The sequence below is a fragment of the Tamandua tetradactyla genome, chromosome 16 (genome assembly GCF_023851605.1).
Source record: "Tamandua tetradactyla isolate mTamTet1 chromosome 16, mTamTet1.pri, whole genome shotgun sequence".
Lineage (NCBI taxonomy): Eukaryota > Metazoa > Chordata > Mammalia > Pilosa > Myrmecophagidae > Tamandua > Tamandua tetradactyla.
In genome coordinates this window covers 14,074,412-14,091,336 of record NC_135342.1, presented here as the reverse complement: position 1 = coordinate 14,091,336, position 16,925 = coordinate 14,074,412, and the positions used below count along the sequence as shown (strand labels likewise).

Genomic DNA, 16,925 nt, shown 5'->3' with positions numbered 1-16,925 from the left:
CATGGCTTTTCTAGTGAGCATACTTCCTTTCAAACCAGCACAAGAATTTTTTTTTTTTTTTTAAATTTAGGACAATTTAAAAAGAAGTCTTTGTCTAATATGCCCCAGATCTGGTCCTCCTCATTGCAAACTGGTTTCTAATGCTCCAGTTTTCTCCTTTGCCTGGTCTATCACCTCTTTTTTTTTTTTTTTTTTTTTTTTAATGTTTTGTAACATTGAAACTTGGACATTTTGATATTCGGTATGCGTCATCACTGGAACTTAAGACTCCGAGGCGTCTGTTTCTTCAGTTTGTATGCTGCTAGTATTATGACAGAGCTTTCCTGGGATGCCAGGAGCTAACAAAACAAAACAAGACATCTTTTCCAGTCTTTTCAGATTGACCTGTGCCAGTGCTCTCCTTCAAGGTTTATCCATACAATGAATTTAAAGAATAGCTCTAGACCAAAGCATAAAGGCCTCCTTTCTGCTCAAAGCATCTTGTCATGGGCTTGCATGTGTGGCTCTAGGAATTTTATAGTTTACAGGGATCCAAATTTTCCTCCTCCCTAAGGTCTCCAGCACTGCACTGTTAAGTCTTATGACTAGCAATCCCTAGCCCCAGGCAGCATGACTTGAATGATCTCCCACAGCATTCTGTAGGAGAGTGTGTTAGCTATTTTTGATATGTGGGATAATTCTGGGACAGTGAGTCTCTCAGGCCACCATCAGACAGATTGGGTCAGACAACATGCTTCAGTATGTGCATAAGGATTACTCTGCTCCCTCCGGATCCTGGACCAGGGATTGGCACTGGCAGCGAGGGCTGGGTCTGAGTCAAGGTGGTAAGCGGGAACGGGGAAAAAGGACCAGCCTGAGTGGTACAAGATTCTACTACTCTTAAGTGACCCTTTTCTTTTTTTGTATGCTGTATGGCGGGGGTCACATTTCATTCTTTTTCCATGTATGTTCCCCTTTATTGCAGCACCATTTGTCGATTTGTTTTGTTTGGCTTTTCCATTTGTTTGCTGGTTTGTTTGGGAAGTGCATGGGCCGGGAATTGAGCCCTGGTCTCCCGCATGGCGGGTGAGAATTCTACCACTGAACTACCCTTGCACCCCCTGTGGCCCTTTTCTTGATTATGGCACTAGCTCTATTCCTACAGTCATTTAATTACTTTCTGGAGTTTTCAGAATGATGTTTCTGTCAGTTCTTGTTGATTGTTCAGAGCTTCTGATGAGGGGCTGGAGCCCTTAAATATGTCACACTGCCATCTTTGATTGCGGCAAATCTTACTGATCCAGGGTTGCTTTGTGGGATGATAAAAATGATTACAGTGATGGCTGCACAATTCCTGACCCTGCAGGGGGTGAGGGCAGTAGTGAATGGACAAAACCCGAGGTTTTTCCTTCTCGTTTTGTTTGAAGGATTTAGGCTTCTTTGGATGCAGCCTCTACTTCCTTAGTCAACCTGACTTCTTCACCAGCAAAAATCAGATAAATTGGTGATTTTAACCTTTTCTATGTCTTTAGGTTTCTTCAGCTCTTCCGATCTGAACAATTTACTTGGACTCATCTCTTCAGTCACTTCTGCTCTCTTAACTTGTGTACTTGCAGGCACTTTTGATTTTGGTCCCACATCACTGAGGAAGCTGACCAGCGTTCACCCTCCTTTTTTCTTGCATCCTCTGACCAATGCCTTTTTCCTGCTCTGCAGCTGTGTCTTCCTCCTCCCTGCTACTTTCTCCAGATTTTGCTTTGGAATCCTCTTCCTTGCCTTCTAATGAGAGGCCACCTTGTTTCCTCTTCCGGGCCGGAGTGCTCTGAGGCATTCTTTATTTCCCCCTCGGTTTTCTGTGTCCGCACTGCACCACCCACTTCATCTTCCTTGACTAATTCATTTACAACATCATTACTGTACTCCTCACCTGAAGGCACGTAATCCTCGTCTTCTTCTAAAGTGGGGAAGTCTTCGGAGTCGAATTCCTCCATGTCGCTGCCGCTCAACCCACAGGACCCACAAAGACCAAGGCAGAAAAATCACAGAACTGCAGCGATGGCAGATAGAGCGGCCACAGCCTTGTGCGCATGCGCAGAGCGCGACGTGCAGAGCGCCCCGTGGTCGGAAGAGGGCGGTGACAGCCCTGTGCGCATGCGTAGAGTTCCAAGTGGTCGGTAAGGCGGCGTGGGGGCCTGGAGCCGCAAGACCTGGTTTCACTCCTACTTTCGCTACTCCTCAAGTGTAAGACTTTGGTTAAGCTACTAATACTCAGCATTTCTGGAACTGAAACACCTCAGTTATGGGGAATATTAAAGAACCTACGTTTCAAAGCCCTTATAAGCATTAGAGAAATAACCTAGTAAAGCCCATTTAAACTTCCGGTCAGCACAGCTGTTTTCCTCTCAGCTCTCTCGCTAACCCCTAGCACAGAGATCAGTGGCTGACACATAAGTACTCAATAAGTATTTTGTTCAATGACTAACAAAGGCATCTTGCCCACGGAAAATAAACATTACTTGTCATTAGCCAACAAGGCCCTACATGATTCCCCATCTGCTTCCTCTTGGATTTCATCTCTTACTACTCTATCACTCTGCCCCATGCACCCTTCCCTCTTCTCAGTTCCTCAACCATGCCAGCCAATCCAGTTTCAGGGCCTTTGCACTCCAATCCTCCATCTCCCAGTTATTCCCATGGATTGCTCCCTCAGTTCCTTCAGATCTTTTTTCTTTTGGCCCACATCAATTTGATATAAGCTCCATGAGGGCGGGGCTTCGTCTATTTTATTCACCATTCTCTTTCATAACACTCCAATGCGGAGAACGCAGCGGGGCCTCTGTAAATACTTGCTAAAGCAAAAGAGTCTCCTAAATGACCACATGGGCACCCCGTGGGGCCATCCACGGGGCCATATTTTGACAGGATTGGCTGGAGTTTCCGTCACGTGACTGCTAGTCGCTGGCCCGCCTTTGAGGCGGGTGCGGTGGGAGTAGTCCAGACTCTGCTAGCGGGACCCGGCCGCGGAGCAGACACTGCGCAGGCGCGGCCCTCTGGCGCAGGCGCAGACGCAGACAGAACGCCGGACCGGTGGCGGTTGGCGGCGCGCGGTCTGTTGGGCGTTTGGTTTGTGTGTGACCCGGGCCGAGGCAGCGAGAGCCAGCGCCATGGTGGAGAAGGAGGAAGCAGGTGGCGGCATCAGCGAGGAGGAGGCGGCACAGTACGACCGGCAAATTCGCCTCTGGGGATTGGAGGCCCAGAAACGGTCAGGGCGGGTGCCGCCTGAGTTGCCGGGAGTCTAGAGGGGGTGGGGCGGAGTGGGGGCGTCTTGTCTGAGGCGTTCGCGGCCCTGAGGGCGCGTGAGGGTCTCTTTTCAAGAGACGTGGCGGGAATTATGTGCCCGGGGATGGTTAGGGCTCGTGAGAAGACTGGAGGGGTTGACTGGGATGTTCCTTTGAGGTATGTGAAGCGGGCACGTCTCAGGGTGGTGGGAGGCCCATTCCGAGGGATTGAAGCTTATGAAACCGGGTGTGGAGAGGTTTGAACCAGGAGGATTCAAATTGAGGGACTTGGACGCACGAAAGGGGTGGTGGTCATATTTAGGTCGGGGATGGGAGATACAGGGAAAGAATGATGGGTGGGTAGGGCGTTCGTTCGTTCATTCATTCGTAGATAGCGGGAGCTGGTTTGTGCTGGTGGAGGAGACTGGCGAACTGAACAGACAGCTTACATTCTTGTGCGTCCCGAGGGGTGGGCCAGCCTGTAAGAAAACGCGTTTTGAAGGAATTTTGGAGCAAGTTGGCTTAAGTGGGAGTCTTGAGAGGCTCGGAGACCCCAGGGCAGTGGAGGTACCTGAAGAAGTTGCTTATGTTTGGGTATGGGGGTGTCCCGGAGGGAAGCCGATGGGCATTCCTTTGGGATTGAGGTGTAGTTATTTGGGGAAAGATGTCTCTGACTGTGGCGATTGATTCAAAGAATTATTTAACACCTGCACCAGGCCCTATTCTACCCATTGAGTACCCATCACTGGACTAAACAGATTTCTTGCACACATGAACCTTGTACTCTGATGGGGAAGACAATAAACAAATATATGATGTAGGGTAGTGCAAGTGCTATGGAGAAAAATAAGTAGTTCGAGGGGATCAGTTAAAGATGGTGGGATGTGCTAGCTATTTTGATAGGGTGATCAAGGAAGACCTCTGAAGAGGTAACATTGAACTTCAGATCTGAATGAAGGGAGAGAAAAGGCTCTGTGGCCAGCTGGAAGAGGAACTTCCTGGCATAGAGAACAGCAAGTGCAAAAACCTAGAGGTCAGTTCATGCTTGGCAAATCAGAGAACTGGGTGGAGGGAACTGAATTAGAGAGAAGTAGTTTTTATTCTAAGTGTTCTGAGTGACAGTTGGAGAATTTTTTTGTTTTTTTTTTAATCTGATTTGTGCTTCAAAAGGATCCTACTCTTGCTCTGTGGAGAGCGAGTTAAAGTGGACAGAAATGAAAATGTGGATACCAGGTAGGAAACTGCTGCAACAATCCATGTGAGACAGAATGATAGCTTGGGACTCTAGAAAAGGAGACATGTGTATCCATGTATTTTGAAGGTAGGGGACAAGATTTGTGGAAGGGTTGGATTGGGGGCATAAGAAGCAAAAGTCAAGGATAACTTCAAGGTTTTTGGCTTGAGGAGTTGGAAAGATTAAATTACCAGTTACTGAGATGAAGAAAAGTCATCTGATGGAAGAATCAGGAGTTATCTTTTGGGCATAATTTTTTTAAATTAATTAATTTATTAATAAAAAAAATTGACAACAAATGAACAAAAACATCAACATATGATCATTCCATTCTACATATATAATCAGTAATTCACAATATCATCACATAGTTGCATATTCATCATTTCTTAGAACATTTGCATCAATTCAGAAAAAGAAATAAAAAGACAACAGAAAAAAATAAAACGAAAACAGAAAAAAAAAGATTATACATACCATACCCCTGACCCCTCACTTTCATTGATCACTAGCATTTCAAACAATTTATTTTAACATTTGTTCCCCCATTATTTATTTTTATTCCATATGTTCTACTCATCTGTTGACAAGGTAGATAAAAGGAGCATCAGACACAAGGTTTTCACAATCACACAGTCACATTGTGAAAGCTCTATCATTATACAGTCATCTTCAAGAAACATGGCTCCTGGAACACAGCTATACATTTTCAGGCAGTTTCCTCCAGCCTCTCCATTACATCTTGGATAACAAGGTGATATTTACTTAATGCGTAAGAATAACCTCCAGGATAACCTCTTGAGTTTGTTTGGAATCTCTCAACCATTGACACTTTGTCTCATTTCCCTCTTCCCCCTTTTGGTGGAGAAGGTTTTCTCATTCCCTTGATGCTGAGTCTCAGCTCATTCTAGGGTTTTTCTCAATCCCGTGATGCTGAGTCTCAGCTCATTCCAGGATTTCTGTCCCACGTTGCGAGGAAGGTCCGCACCCCTGGGAATCATATCCCACGTAGACAGGGGGAGGGTGGTGAGTTTGCTTGCCGTGTTGGCTGGAGAGAAAGGCCACATCTGAGCAACAAAAGAGGCTCTCTTGGGGGTGACTCTTAGGCCTAAATTTTAAGTAGGCTTGATCTATCCTTTGTGGGGTTAAGTTTCTGGGCATAAATTTTAGATAATAAACATCTTCATGGAAATGTGTAAGTGGTTGAGTTCAGAGGTGAATTTGGGATAATGGAGAATTATGTGATGTGGGGGAGTATAGTATATAGAATTAATTGATTTAGGGGTTTGGGAAGGTGGACAGGTCAGAAGATTTTAATTTGAGGGGGTGGGAGCTTGAAGAATATGTGTGTGTGTGTGTGTTAGGATTTACCCCAGGCTCACATCATTTGGGGGTGCTGGGTCTGGGGGGTGTGGTGGGTGCTAGAAAGCATTGGTCTGAGAGTCGAAGACACCTGCGAAATAAAAGTTGGAAATTGAATGATGAGAGTGGGCTGGAAGACATAGATGGGGCTGCTATCTTCTGAAATGTATGGAAAGAGTTATTTGAACTGGAGAAAATTTTGAGGGCTTAGAAGGATTGGGATGGTTCTGAGAGGTCCTATAGAGTTGGGGAGGAGATCCTAAGTGTACCAGAAAGATTAATCCAGGGGGTTGGCGGCAGCAGGTAGTTTTGTTTGTGATGGGGTGAAGTTTATGAGGATTAAATTGGAATCTAGTGAGGGAACTTTTAGAGGGGTAGGAATGATTTATCTGAGGTACAATGAACAATGGATTGGGGACTCTGAACAACAGAGTCATGGTATGGAATTTCTGGGAGGTAGGAGTTATTCTAAGGGAGTATTGATATACTAAGTTCTGTGGAGAACCTGGAAAGGATTGGCTGAGGGTCCTGTGAGGATGGGAACATAAAGTTAGTGAGTTTACCAAAATGCTCTATATTCATTTTTTCATTTGAGTCTCATAGCAGCTCTCTGGAGTAACAACAGCAGTGATTAACTTCCTGTATAGATGAGGAAATAGAGGCTCCACAAAGTGAATTGACTTGCCTTTATGGGGGACTCCAAGTGGGACAGGAGGAGTCTGGGGCTGGAGTTCCTTTGTGGAATGGAGGGTCTGGGAATCAGCAGACTGCATTTTAGCCTCTGACTCTGCGTGGTGATCTTGGACCACGCTTTTTGGAGACCTGGAAGGGAGAGTAATAATAATAGAAGTGGCCCTTAAGGGATTTCATAGTTTAGAAGTTTTAAATTTTTGAAATTAGTTGCCAACATTTAAAAATCTAGAAAACTGACAAAATTTGGGACAATTTGAACATCAGAAAGAATAAAATCTAATTTAAAATATTGAATATCTTAATATCTGTAAGTCCAAGGTATTATTCCAACAAAAGAGAAATAAATTTGTTTTTCTTCTCAGAGGTGACTACTATGCCAGCTCTTTACTCTGGAAATTGGTAATTAAAAGGAACAAATTAAGCATTTACCCAGCTTTTTTTTTTTTTTTTTAAGTTTTTTAGTAGATATTGTTGTTCAGCCTCCTTTGATGAAAGAATGATCTTTTCTACTAATTGATGAAAAAAAAAATCATAGAATTAGGAAAGCATTCTTTTGCAACTCCTAATGAAATAATTGACTCTTATAATCACTGGATATTAAAACCATCATGTGAAAGTTTGTTGGGAATCTTGACCTTTACATATCAAAATATTACCCCACGTATCATCTACTGATTGTGAAGAGGAAAGTGTAACTTTCTAGTAGAGGAATTTAGTAAATCTACTAGGAATCTAGTAAAGAATTTTTACTTTGACCAAGTGACCAAATTTTGGACCACTAGTGGCAAAACTTTACATGATGTGCCTTATGAGTAGTGAAATAAGAACTTCATTGCATCATCTATGAAGTTTTCTTGGCAAAAATGTTTAGCCTAATCATACTTTGCTAGTAACAGAGAATAGATTAATGGGCAACATTGAGGTAACAGTAAGATATCCAGAATGTGGACATTCTACAAGACAACTGTCCTGTTTTACTTCCAAAAGTTAGTGTCATTGAAAAAACAAGTGAAGAGACTAAGATTATAAGAGATTAACATAACATAGCCAAATGCAGTATATAAACCTTGACTGGATCCTGGTTCCAAACAAGAAAAGACACAACTTCTAGAAAAAACATCTTTAGGTAATAGGGGAATTTGGAACATTATATTTGGGTATAATTTGTGATTTGATAATGGTATTGTGATGAAGAATGTCCTATTTGGAGATGCATGCTGAAGGTGTAAAGTGTCATGTTGTATCTAAGTAAGTATGTAGGTAAGGCAAATGTGGCAAAATGTTAGCAATTCTTTCAGCCTTTCTGAATGTTTGAAATTTTTTATAATGAAGTTAGGAAAAAAAATGTTTCAGAGATTTCACGTGGAGTTTCTGATTTGTGACTTCTGTTGAAAGGTAAAAAGGTCCATATTGGCTGGATCTAAATAGAGGCCGCTTTTTCTACAGAGGGCATGCATTTTCCAACATGCCCCTTCCCTTTCAGTTGTGCTTTAGTTCTTGATGTGATTGGCTTTCCCCTGTAAACTTGTGTGTTAGTGTATCTTACTATGGTGTGGATCCCAAATCCCATTTATGAATGAGCTTCAGGAAAGGGAGCCAATTTTCTCAAGGTTACACCAAGTAAATGGAAGAACTAGTACTTGAATTCAAGTCTCCCCCTTCCTGATCACTGCCATTTCTGTTACAGGCCATTTTTCATAATATGAGCATATTCATTCATGCAAATTCACATGAAGATGAGTGTTTGAGCTTGTAGCATTATATGTTCTTGGAATGTGTACTCCAGCAGTTTCTGTACTCTTTTTTTTCCCCCCACAACGAGGGCATGTGTAAATTTTCTTCTTACATTCAACAGTAATTTATCCCAGAAATAAGTGAGAAAGGGAGGGTGACTGGAAAGGGAGAAGTAGATTATAAGCTCCATGAGAGCAAGTGCTTTATAAAAGTCCAATAATTAAGATATGGGTTTTGACTGGTCTCTTAAATTTTCATTGTTTGCAAGTGTGCAGACATTCACATATTTATTGAATGAATGAAATGATGGTAGAGTGTATAGACCTAGGAAGTCAGGAAACCTGGTATCAGTTTCCAACTCTTCGAGATAGCTCTGGGACTGGGTGAGTCACAGTTTCTTGGCCTTGGGTGTCACGTCTGCTTAGGAGGAGTGACTAAATCTTTAAGGACTTGAAATTTCAATCCCCCAGGTTTTATTTTGCAAAAAGGGACTACAAAACCTTCACTTTATTTTTAAATTTGTTTTTAACAGTTTGGGAATTTCTTTTTATATTTAAATATTTTCTAAACTTTTTGTTGTGTAATATATATACAAAAAAAGCAATAATTTTCAGAGTACACTTCAATAAGTAGTTACAGAACATATTTCAGAGTTTGTTATGGGTTCCTATTCTACCTTCACTCTATTTTTAAATGCTCCTCACCCAGTACTGCTGCTGTTCAGGATTCCATAGGCATGTGTTTGTCATATGTAAGCTTTTACTACCTATTGGAGGCCAATCCTGGTTGTTTCATGTAAGGACAGATTTACTATAGTGTTTAATAGTGGGGGCTTTGGAATTAGACTTTAGATGGAATCATCACAACTTCGTAGTTTTGTTAGCTTGGATACATTTCTTTTTTTTTTTTTTTTGACATGGGCAGGCACCTGGATACATTTCTTAACTTCGCTGTGTTTGAGTTTTCACATTTATCAAACTGGAGAAACTACCTTATAGGATTATTAAACTAAATGAGATAATGATGCACGTGTAGTATCTCTACACAGAAAGCATTCAGCAAATTATAGCGACAATTATTTGACAAGTATAAATCACCAGCAACAAGAGGAGAAAAGCTATAGGATGTTAGTTGAAAATAATGAGGCAAAATGTAAAGCAGGATTCAGTAGGGAAGTAATTGGAAACTTGCCAAAAGGTTTTGAGAACAAGTTATAACAATTTCAAAAGCTGTCTTTTTTAATGAAAGCTACATTTCTGTTTTGTTGCCTAAAATATTTCTCTCTTTATTTGAGGTTCTTAATGATACAACATAATTTTGTGTTTGTAATTTGTGGTTATGTTTATGAGCTCTGAAGTTAGGACAGCTTGGTGGCCTTGGAAACAGCATTTAACTTTCGTGTTTCAGGTTCCTCATCTGTAAAAAAAAAAGCAATGACTTATTTGGTTTGATGTGAGGATTGTCTTTTTACTCTATATTCAAGGCAGCAGGAGCTGAAATATTACAAATCTATTTTTTTTTTAAATTTCTTACTGTGAGATGTATATATACAAAATGCAATACATTTTAAAGTACATTTTAACAAGTAGTTACAGATTTCAAAGTTTGGTAGTGTGGGTTACAGTTCCACAATCTCAGGTTTTCCCTTCTAGCTGCTTCAAGACACTGGAGACTGATGAGTCAGTAGTCATATTCATATTGTTAAATCCTCATTTCTGTTACAACTCCTCCTTCTTTTTTTGCACCGGAAATCAAACCCGAGTCTCTGGCATGGCAGATGAGAACTCTACCACTGAGCCATTGTTGCCCAAGTCCTTCTTTTACAAATCTGTTTTTAAAGTGTTGCTCAGTGATAAGCAAATTCTGTTTGAACCAAGTAAGGATAGCTTGAGTGTTAGAGAAAGCATTAACAATTTGTTTTGTTAATGCCTAGTAAATAAATGCCAGGCACTGTTCTAAATGCTTTGCAAATCTTAATTTGTTGAAACTTCGTAACAACCCAGTAAGTTAGGTATTAGTTTTCCCAGGGTTATGCAGTGGCAGAGCTAGGATATGAACGCTGTAGGAGGAGGAGGCAGTGGTGGCAGTAACTCTGTCTCTGCCAAGTTTCTTTCAAGAGGCTCAAGAGGCTCGGAGTTGGCCCCGAGCCAATGTTAAAAAAATTTTTTTTTAATTCTAAAAAAAGCATTTTGCTATGGTGGAGTAGAGAAATAAGAGAGCAGCTAGAAGAGGGGACAGGGTCATGGGAGGGTTTTTTGTTTTGTTTATTAAGAAAAGATGGAAGCCATTACAAGTATATATTACCAACAAATGTTTATTTGACAAAATCAGGACTCACACGGGTCAGTTTGTTATGAGTCCTGACTCACAGGGAGCCCTTTTGTCAGAATGAAAAGCCAGGAAGTTTGATTGTCTTCCTTTCCTGGAGGGGAAGAAGTGTCTGTTGAAGCTTAAATAAGAAGGGGATTGACTTGGTACCACGTATCCCAAATATTTAACAGAATGTGCTATTGAACCACCTCTCCATTAATAGGTAAAGAGATTGGGGAAGGCAGTAGGTACAGTTTTTGTTTGTTTTTTTAAACTTTTTTTTGGGTGCATGGTTCGGGAATCAAATTCGGGTCTCCTGAATGAAAGGTGGGCATTCTACCACTGAATCACCCATTCACCCTAGTAGGTACAGTTTTAAAGAAGCAGTATACAGATAGATTGGAGGCCTGAGCTGTATATATATATATATATATATATATATATATATATATATATATTTTTTTTTTTTTTCCTTTCCTGCTCTCAGTAAGCCTGTTGAACCTGGCAAATTCTTTTTCCTCTTTGGACCTCAGTTTCTGCATCTGCAAAATGAGGAGATTGAACTAAATGCTCGAATTCCTTTCTAACTCTTATATACTCTGAGGTTTTTGTTTGTTGTTGTTACTCCTAGTTTTTTTTTTGTTGTTGTTTGTTTTTAGATATTAGGTTAGTGCCTGGCGCAAGCATTTTAACCTTTTATGTTGTGATAAAACTTAGTAGCATGTAAGAATCTACCAACAAAACTGACCCATGTGAGTCCTAATTTTGTCAAATAAGCATTTGTTGGTAATATATACTTGTAATGGCTTCCATCTTTTCTTAATAAACAAAACAAAAAACCCTCCCATGACCCTGTCCCTTCTTCTAGCTATTCTCTTATTTCTCTACTCCTCTATAGCAAAATTCTTTTTTTAGAATTAAAATCTTTTATTTTTTTAACATGGGCAGGCACCGGGAATCGAACCCGGGTCCTCTGGCATGGCAGGCAAGCGTTCTTGCCTGCTGAGCCACTGTGGCCTGCCCTAAAGAATTTTTTAATCAACAATGAAAAAACAACATACAAACATGAACATGCTTAACATACAAATATTCTATACATGGTGTACAATCAGTGGCTCACAGTATCATCACATAGTAGTATATTTATCACCATGATCATTATTTAGAACATGTGCATCACTCCAAAAAAAGAAATGAAAAAAAAAAAAAGAAAAAATTCATCCATAACATACCCCTTACCCCTCATTTTCATTGATCGCTGGTATTTCCATCTACCCAATATATTTTAACCTTTGTTCTGCCTATTTTTTTTTCTAAACCCCTTAGCCACTCCCTTTCATTGATCACTAGTATTTCAATCTACTCAATTTGTTTTAACTTTTGTTAAAAGGTTTTTTTAAAACCTTGTGTCTGATGCTCGTTTTATCTACCTTATTGACAGACTAGTAGAATATATGGATTAAAAATAAATAAGTAATAGGGGGAACAAATGTTAAAATAAATTTGTAGATTGAAATGCTAGTGATCAATGAAAGGGAGGGGTAAGGGGTATAGTATGTATGAATTTTTTTCTGCTTTTTATTTTTCTGAATTGATGCAAATGTTCTAAGAAATAATCATGATGATGAATATAGAACTATGTGATGATATTGTAAGTTATTGATTATATATCAGGAATGGAATGATCATATGGTATGTTCGTGTTTGTTTGTTGTTATGTTTAATAAATAAATAAATTGATTAAAAAAGTGTGTTGTTGAGCCTCCATATATTTGTGAATTTTCTGTCCCTCTGCCTGTTATTGGTTTCCATCTTCTTTCCTTTATGATCCGAGAAAGTGTTTTGTATGATTTCAGTCTTTTAAAATTTATGAGACTTGCTTTGTGACCCAGCATATGATCTATCCTTGAGAATAATTCATGAACACTTGAGGAAAAGGTATATCCTGCTGTTGTGGGGTATAATGTTCTATAAATGTCTGTTAAGTCTAGCTTGTTTATTGTATTATTCAAATTCTGTTTCTTTATTGATCCTCTGACTAGATGTTCTGTCCATTGACGATAGCGGGGAATTGAAGTCTGTTCTTTGGCCAAAATATTGACTATTATGGTAGATGTGTCTCTTTTTCTTTTCAGTGTTTGCCTCATGTATTTTGGAGCACTCTGGCTCGGTGCATAAATATTTATGATTGTCATGTCTTCTTGTTGAATTGTTCCTTTTATTAATACATAGTGTCCTTCTCTGTCTCTTTTAACTGTTTTACCTTTGAAGTCTAATTTGTTGGCTATTAGTATAGCAACTCCTGCTCTTTTCTGATTGTTGTTTGCATGAAATGTCTTTTCCCAACCTTTCACTTTTTTCCCCAAACTTTCACTTTCAACCTATGTTTATTCTTGGGTTTAAGATGCTTCTCCTATAGACAGCATATAAATGGGTCCTTTTTTAAAAATCCATTCTGCTAGTCTCTGTCTTTTGATTGGGGAGTTTAATCCATTAACATTTAGTGTTATTACTGTAAGGGCTGTACTTTCTTCTACCGTTCTGCCTTTTGGATTTTGTCATATCCAAATATAACATATTTGGATATGACAAATATAACATATATAACATATCTAATTTTTCCTCTTTTTAATTTTACCAATAGTCTTCATTTCTATACTCTTCTCCACACCTCTCTCTCCTGTCTTTTCATAACTGTCTGTAGTGCTCCCTTTAGTATTTCTTGCAGCGCTGGTCTCCTGGTCAAAAATTCTCTCAGTGATTTTTTGTATGAAAATGTTTTAATTTCCTCCTCATTTTTGAAGGACAGCTTTTCTGGGTATAGGATTTTTGGTTGGCAGTTTTTCTCTTTTAGAATCTTAAATATATCATACCACTGTCTTCTCACCTCTGTGGTTTCTGCTGAGAAATCTACGCATAGTCTTATTTGACTTCCCTTGTATGTGATGGATTGCTTTTATCTTTCTGCTTTCAAAATTCTCTCTCTTTGACATCTGACATTCTGATTAGTAAGTGTCTTGGAGTATGTCTATTTGGATCTCTTTTGTTTGGGGTACTCCTCACTTTTTGGATCTTTCATAAGAGTTGGGAAATTTTCAGTGATAATTTCCTCCATTAGTTTGTGTCCTCCTTTTCCCTTCTTTTCTCCTTCTGGGACACCCACAATGCGTATATTTGTATGCTTCATGTTGTCATTCAGTTCCCTGAGTCACTGCTTATATTTTTCCATTCTTTTCCCTATATTTTCTTTTGTTTGTTGGATTTCAGATGTTCTGTCCTCTAGTTCACTAATCCTATCTTCTGCCTCTTCAAATCTAACATTGTAGATTTCCATTGTTTTTTTCTTCTCTTCTGCTGTGCCTTTTATTCCATACGTTCTGCGATTTGTTGTTTTCAGACTTTCGATTTCTTCTTTTTGTTTCATCCCTTTCCTTCTTTATGTCCTCCCTCAATTTTGTTGATTTGATTTTTGATGAGGTTTTCCATGTCTGTTTGAACATCCTGAATTAATTGTTTCAACTCCTTTATCTCATTTGAGTTTTTGGTTTGTTCCTTTGACTGGGCCATATCTTCACTTTTCCTAGTATAATTTGTTATTTTTTGCTAGAGTCTAGGAATTTGATTTCCTTAATTAGTTTATTCTGGTGATTGTTTTCACTCTTTTACCTAGGATTCTTTCACTGGATGGCTTTCTTGTCTATCTGTTCTTTGACATTCAGTTCAGGTTATTCTAGACCTCTAGCATAGGTTTTGTTTAATGGATCAGAATTTTTCAGTTCTTATTTTCTTGTTTCCTGCCCTGCCTGTATGATGTCTTATTTTTTCTTTAGGAGGGTCTAGTTAGGTATTATAGACCCTAGTCAGATTTTCCCAGGCCAGACTGGCCTCCTTTTGGAGGAAAGAGTCACCTGCACCAGTTTTCCTTGAGAGTGAGACCCAGCAGGTTGACAGACTTTCCTTCGAAGCCTTTGGACTCTGTGTTTTTCCTGTCCTGCCCAGTATGTGGCGCTTGTCTGCCTGCGTGTCCCAGTAGCATAAAATGATGTGGTACCTTAGCTTCAGCAGACTCTTCCTGCTGGGAGCTTGGTTGAAACAGAGGAGAGGTTGTAGGCTGGCTTTAATTGCTTCAGTTTTCCTGACCCTGGGGTCTGAATTCCTTAAGGGGGGATTCTACCTGAGCTGGGCCCCAAACCCCTCTCCTGGGGAAGGCATAGCCTCCAAGGAATTACCTTCTTTCACCTGACCAGCCTCTTTGACTCTCAGACAAGCTTAATTCTGCCCTTGCCTGAGGGAATTGGAGCCTGAGAGCAGTTAAGCCATAAAAACAAAGAAAAAAAAATCCTTTTCAGAGCAGGACCCCCATTCTCGGGTTTGTTAATCAAGAGCTTAAGTTGGTACATTGCTCCGGGTCCTATATGCCCCTGTCTTTTTTTTAGGGTCTAGACCTTTTCAAGTATTTTGTGCTGTTTGATTTCCACCACCACCCTCACCCCCAGTCAGCCCAGCCCCCCTCTGAGCTGGGGCAGAAACTAGTAATTTAAGCTTTTATTTGAGGTTTACCTGAGCGGGTGGCCGTTTTTTTTAAAAAAAACTTTTAAAATTGTATAGTATAACATATATACAAAACAAAGAAATAAAGAAACAATAGCTTTCAATGCCCTCTTCAAAAAGTGGTTACAGTAGAGATCCCAGAGTTTGTCATGGGCTGCGATACGATCCTCTTATATTTTGTCTTCTAGCTGCTCTAGAAGTCTAGGAGGCTAAAGGGCTTAAATAGCTTTTTATCATCATAATCGACTTTTTTTTTCTTTTTTTGATGAACAGTAACATATATACCAAAAAGCTATAAATTTCAGAGCACAGCACCGCAATTAGTTGTAGAACATATTTCAGACTTTGATTTGGGTTACAGTTTCACAATTTTAGGTTTACTTCTAGCTGCCCTAAAATACTGGAGACTTTAAAAGAGATATCAATTTAATGATTCAGCATTCATATTCATTTGTTAAATCCTATCTTCTGTATATTATTTCACCATTACCTTTGATTTTTCCGTATTTCTCTTTGGGGTTATTTGGGCTATGGCAGTTCTAAATTTTTGCTTTTGGAAGGGTGTGTCACTAATATGGGGTAGGGATATAGAATTATCTGATGTTCTGGAGAGGCTGGGCTGGGTTTCAGGACTTAACTGGACCAGGGACCCATCTGGAGGTTGTAGGTTTCTGAAAAGTTACTCTAGTGCCTGGAACCCTTGTGGAATCTTATATATTGCCCTAGGTGTTCTTTGGGATTGGCTGGAATGGTCCTGGTTGGGGGTTGGCAGGTTATGATAGGTAGCAAGGTGTACCAGAAGCTTGTGTAAGAGCAACCTCCAGAGTAGCCTCTTTACTCCATTTGAACTCTCTCTGCCACTGATACTTTCTTTATTAATTACACTTCTTTTCCCCTTTTTGATCCGGTTGTAATTGTTGATCCCACAGTGCCAGGTCTGGATTCATCCTTGGAAATCCTCTCCCACGTCTAGGGAGACTTTCACCCTTGGATGTCATGTACCACATAGTGGGGAGGGGAATGATTTCACTTGCAGAGTTGGGCTTAGAAAGACTGATGGAGGCCTATTTTTATTAGTCAGAATTTGTTAATCAATTCCACAGTTGGAGCTTGGTTGAGCTCAGCCTCTTGGTGAGAGACTGTAAAATCTCTTTCCTTTCCCTTCTGGGAACCAGCCTGTGGGGGAGGGGCACTGGCCTCTGGCTTGGGGGACTCACAGTTCTGGGTGGGCTCACAGCTGATGTTGCTTGTCCACACTGGTGAACTCTGTGTGTCCAGTCACTGATTTTGCCTCAGCAGTTCTGTACTGTTCCTGGCTATTTAGTAGCTGCTCTGAAATACGAACTAAATTCCACACCTCACTAAGCTGCCATCTTTATCCTCCTCAGCAAAACTCTTAAGACAAGCCTTCTGTGTTCCCTGTATTCATTCACATCTTCACCTCTTTCTGCTCTTCCACCCATTCCGTTTAGGCTTTCATATTTATTCTACTGAAAGTATGTTTTGAAGGTCAACAACAACTTCTACCTGAATCCAGTATCTTCGTCTTTCCTGACCTCTCAGTCGCATTTGGTAGATTTGACCATTTTTTCCTCCTAGAAATATTCTCTTCATTTAAATAACTGTATGCTGTATTTCATTTGTATCTTCAATCCTGCCCCATTCAACTGCTCATTCAGCATACCCTTTTAAAAATGTCTTGTCAGATACCAAAATAGAAATTACAATTCTGTACCCTACCTCTGGTCTGCTTTGGCACTTCTACTCTTCATACAGTCTACTGC

General features: G+C 40.1%; 1 protein-coding gene and 1 pseudogene across 3 annotated transcripts in view; one reads left to right on the top strand and one right to left on the bottom strand.

Moving 5' to 3' along the window:
* Nucleotides 1–247: 247 nt before the first annotated feature.
* LOC143660176 (craniofacial development protein 1 pseudogene) lies at nucleotides 248–2,042 on the bottom strand (annotated as a pseudogene).
* Nucleotides 2,043–3,035: 993 nt separating this feature from the next.
* SAE1 (SUMO1 activating enzyme subunit 1) overlaps nucleotides 3,036–16,925 on the top strand; it is a 103,185-nt gene continuing 89,295 nt past the window's right edge. For 2 of the 3 annotated variants that reach the window (XM_077131337.1, XM_077131339.1), the window contains exon 1: nucleotides 3,036–3,241. In XM_077131337.1, the coding sequence (XP_076987452.1) occupies nucleotides 3,144–3,241 (98 nt within the window). In that variant the 5' untranslated portion in view covers nucleotides 3,036–3,143. Of the gene's footprint in view, nucleotides 3,242–3,339; nucleotides 3,436–16,925 lie in introns of those variants that run through there. The other variant, XM_077131338.1, reaches the window with a different exon arrangement.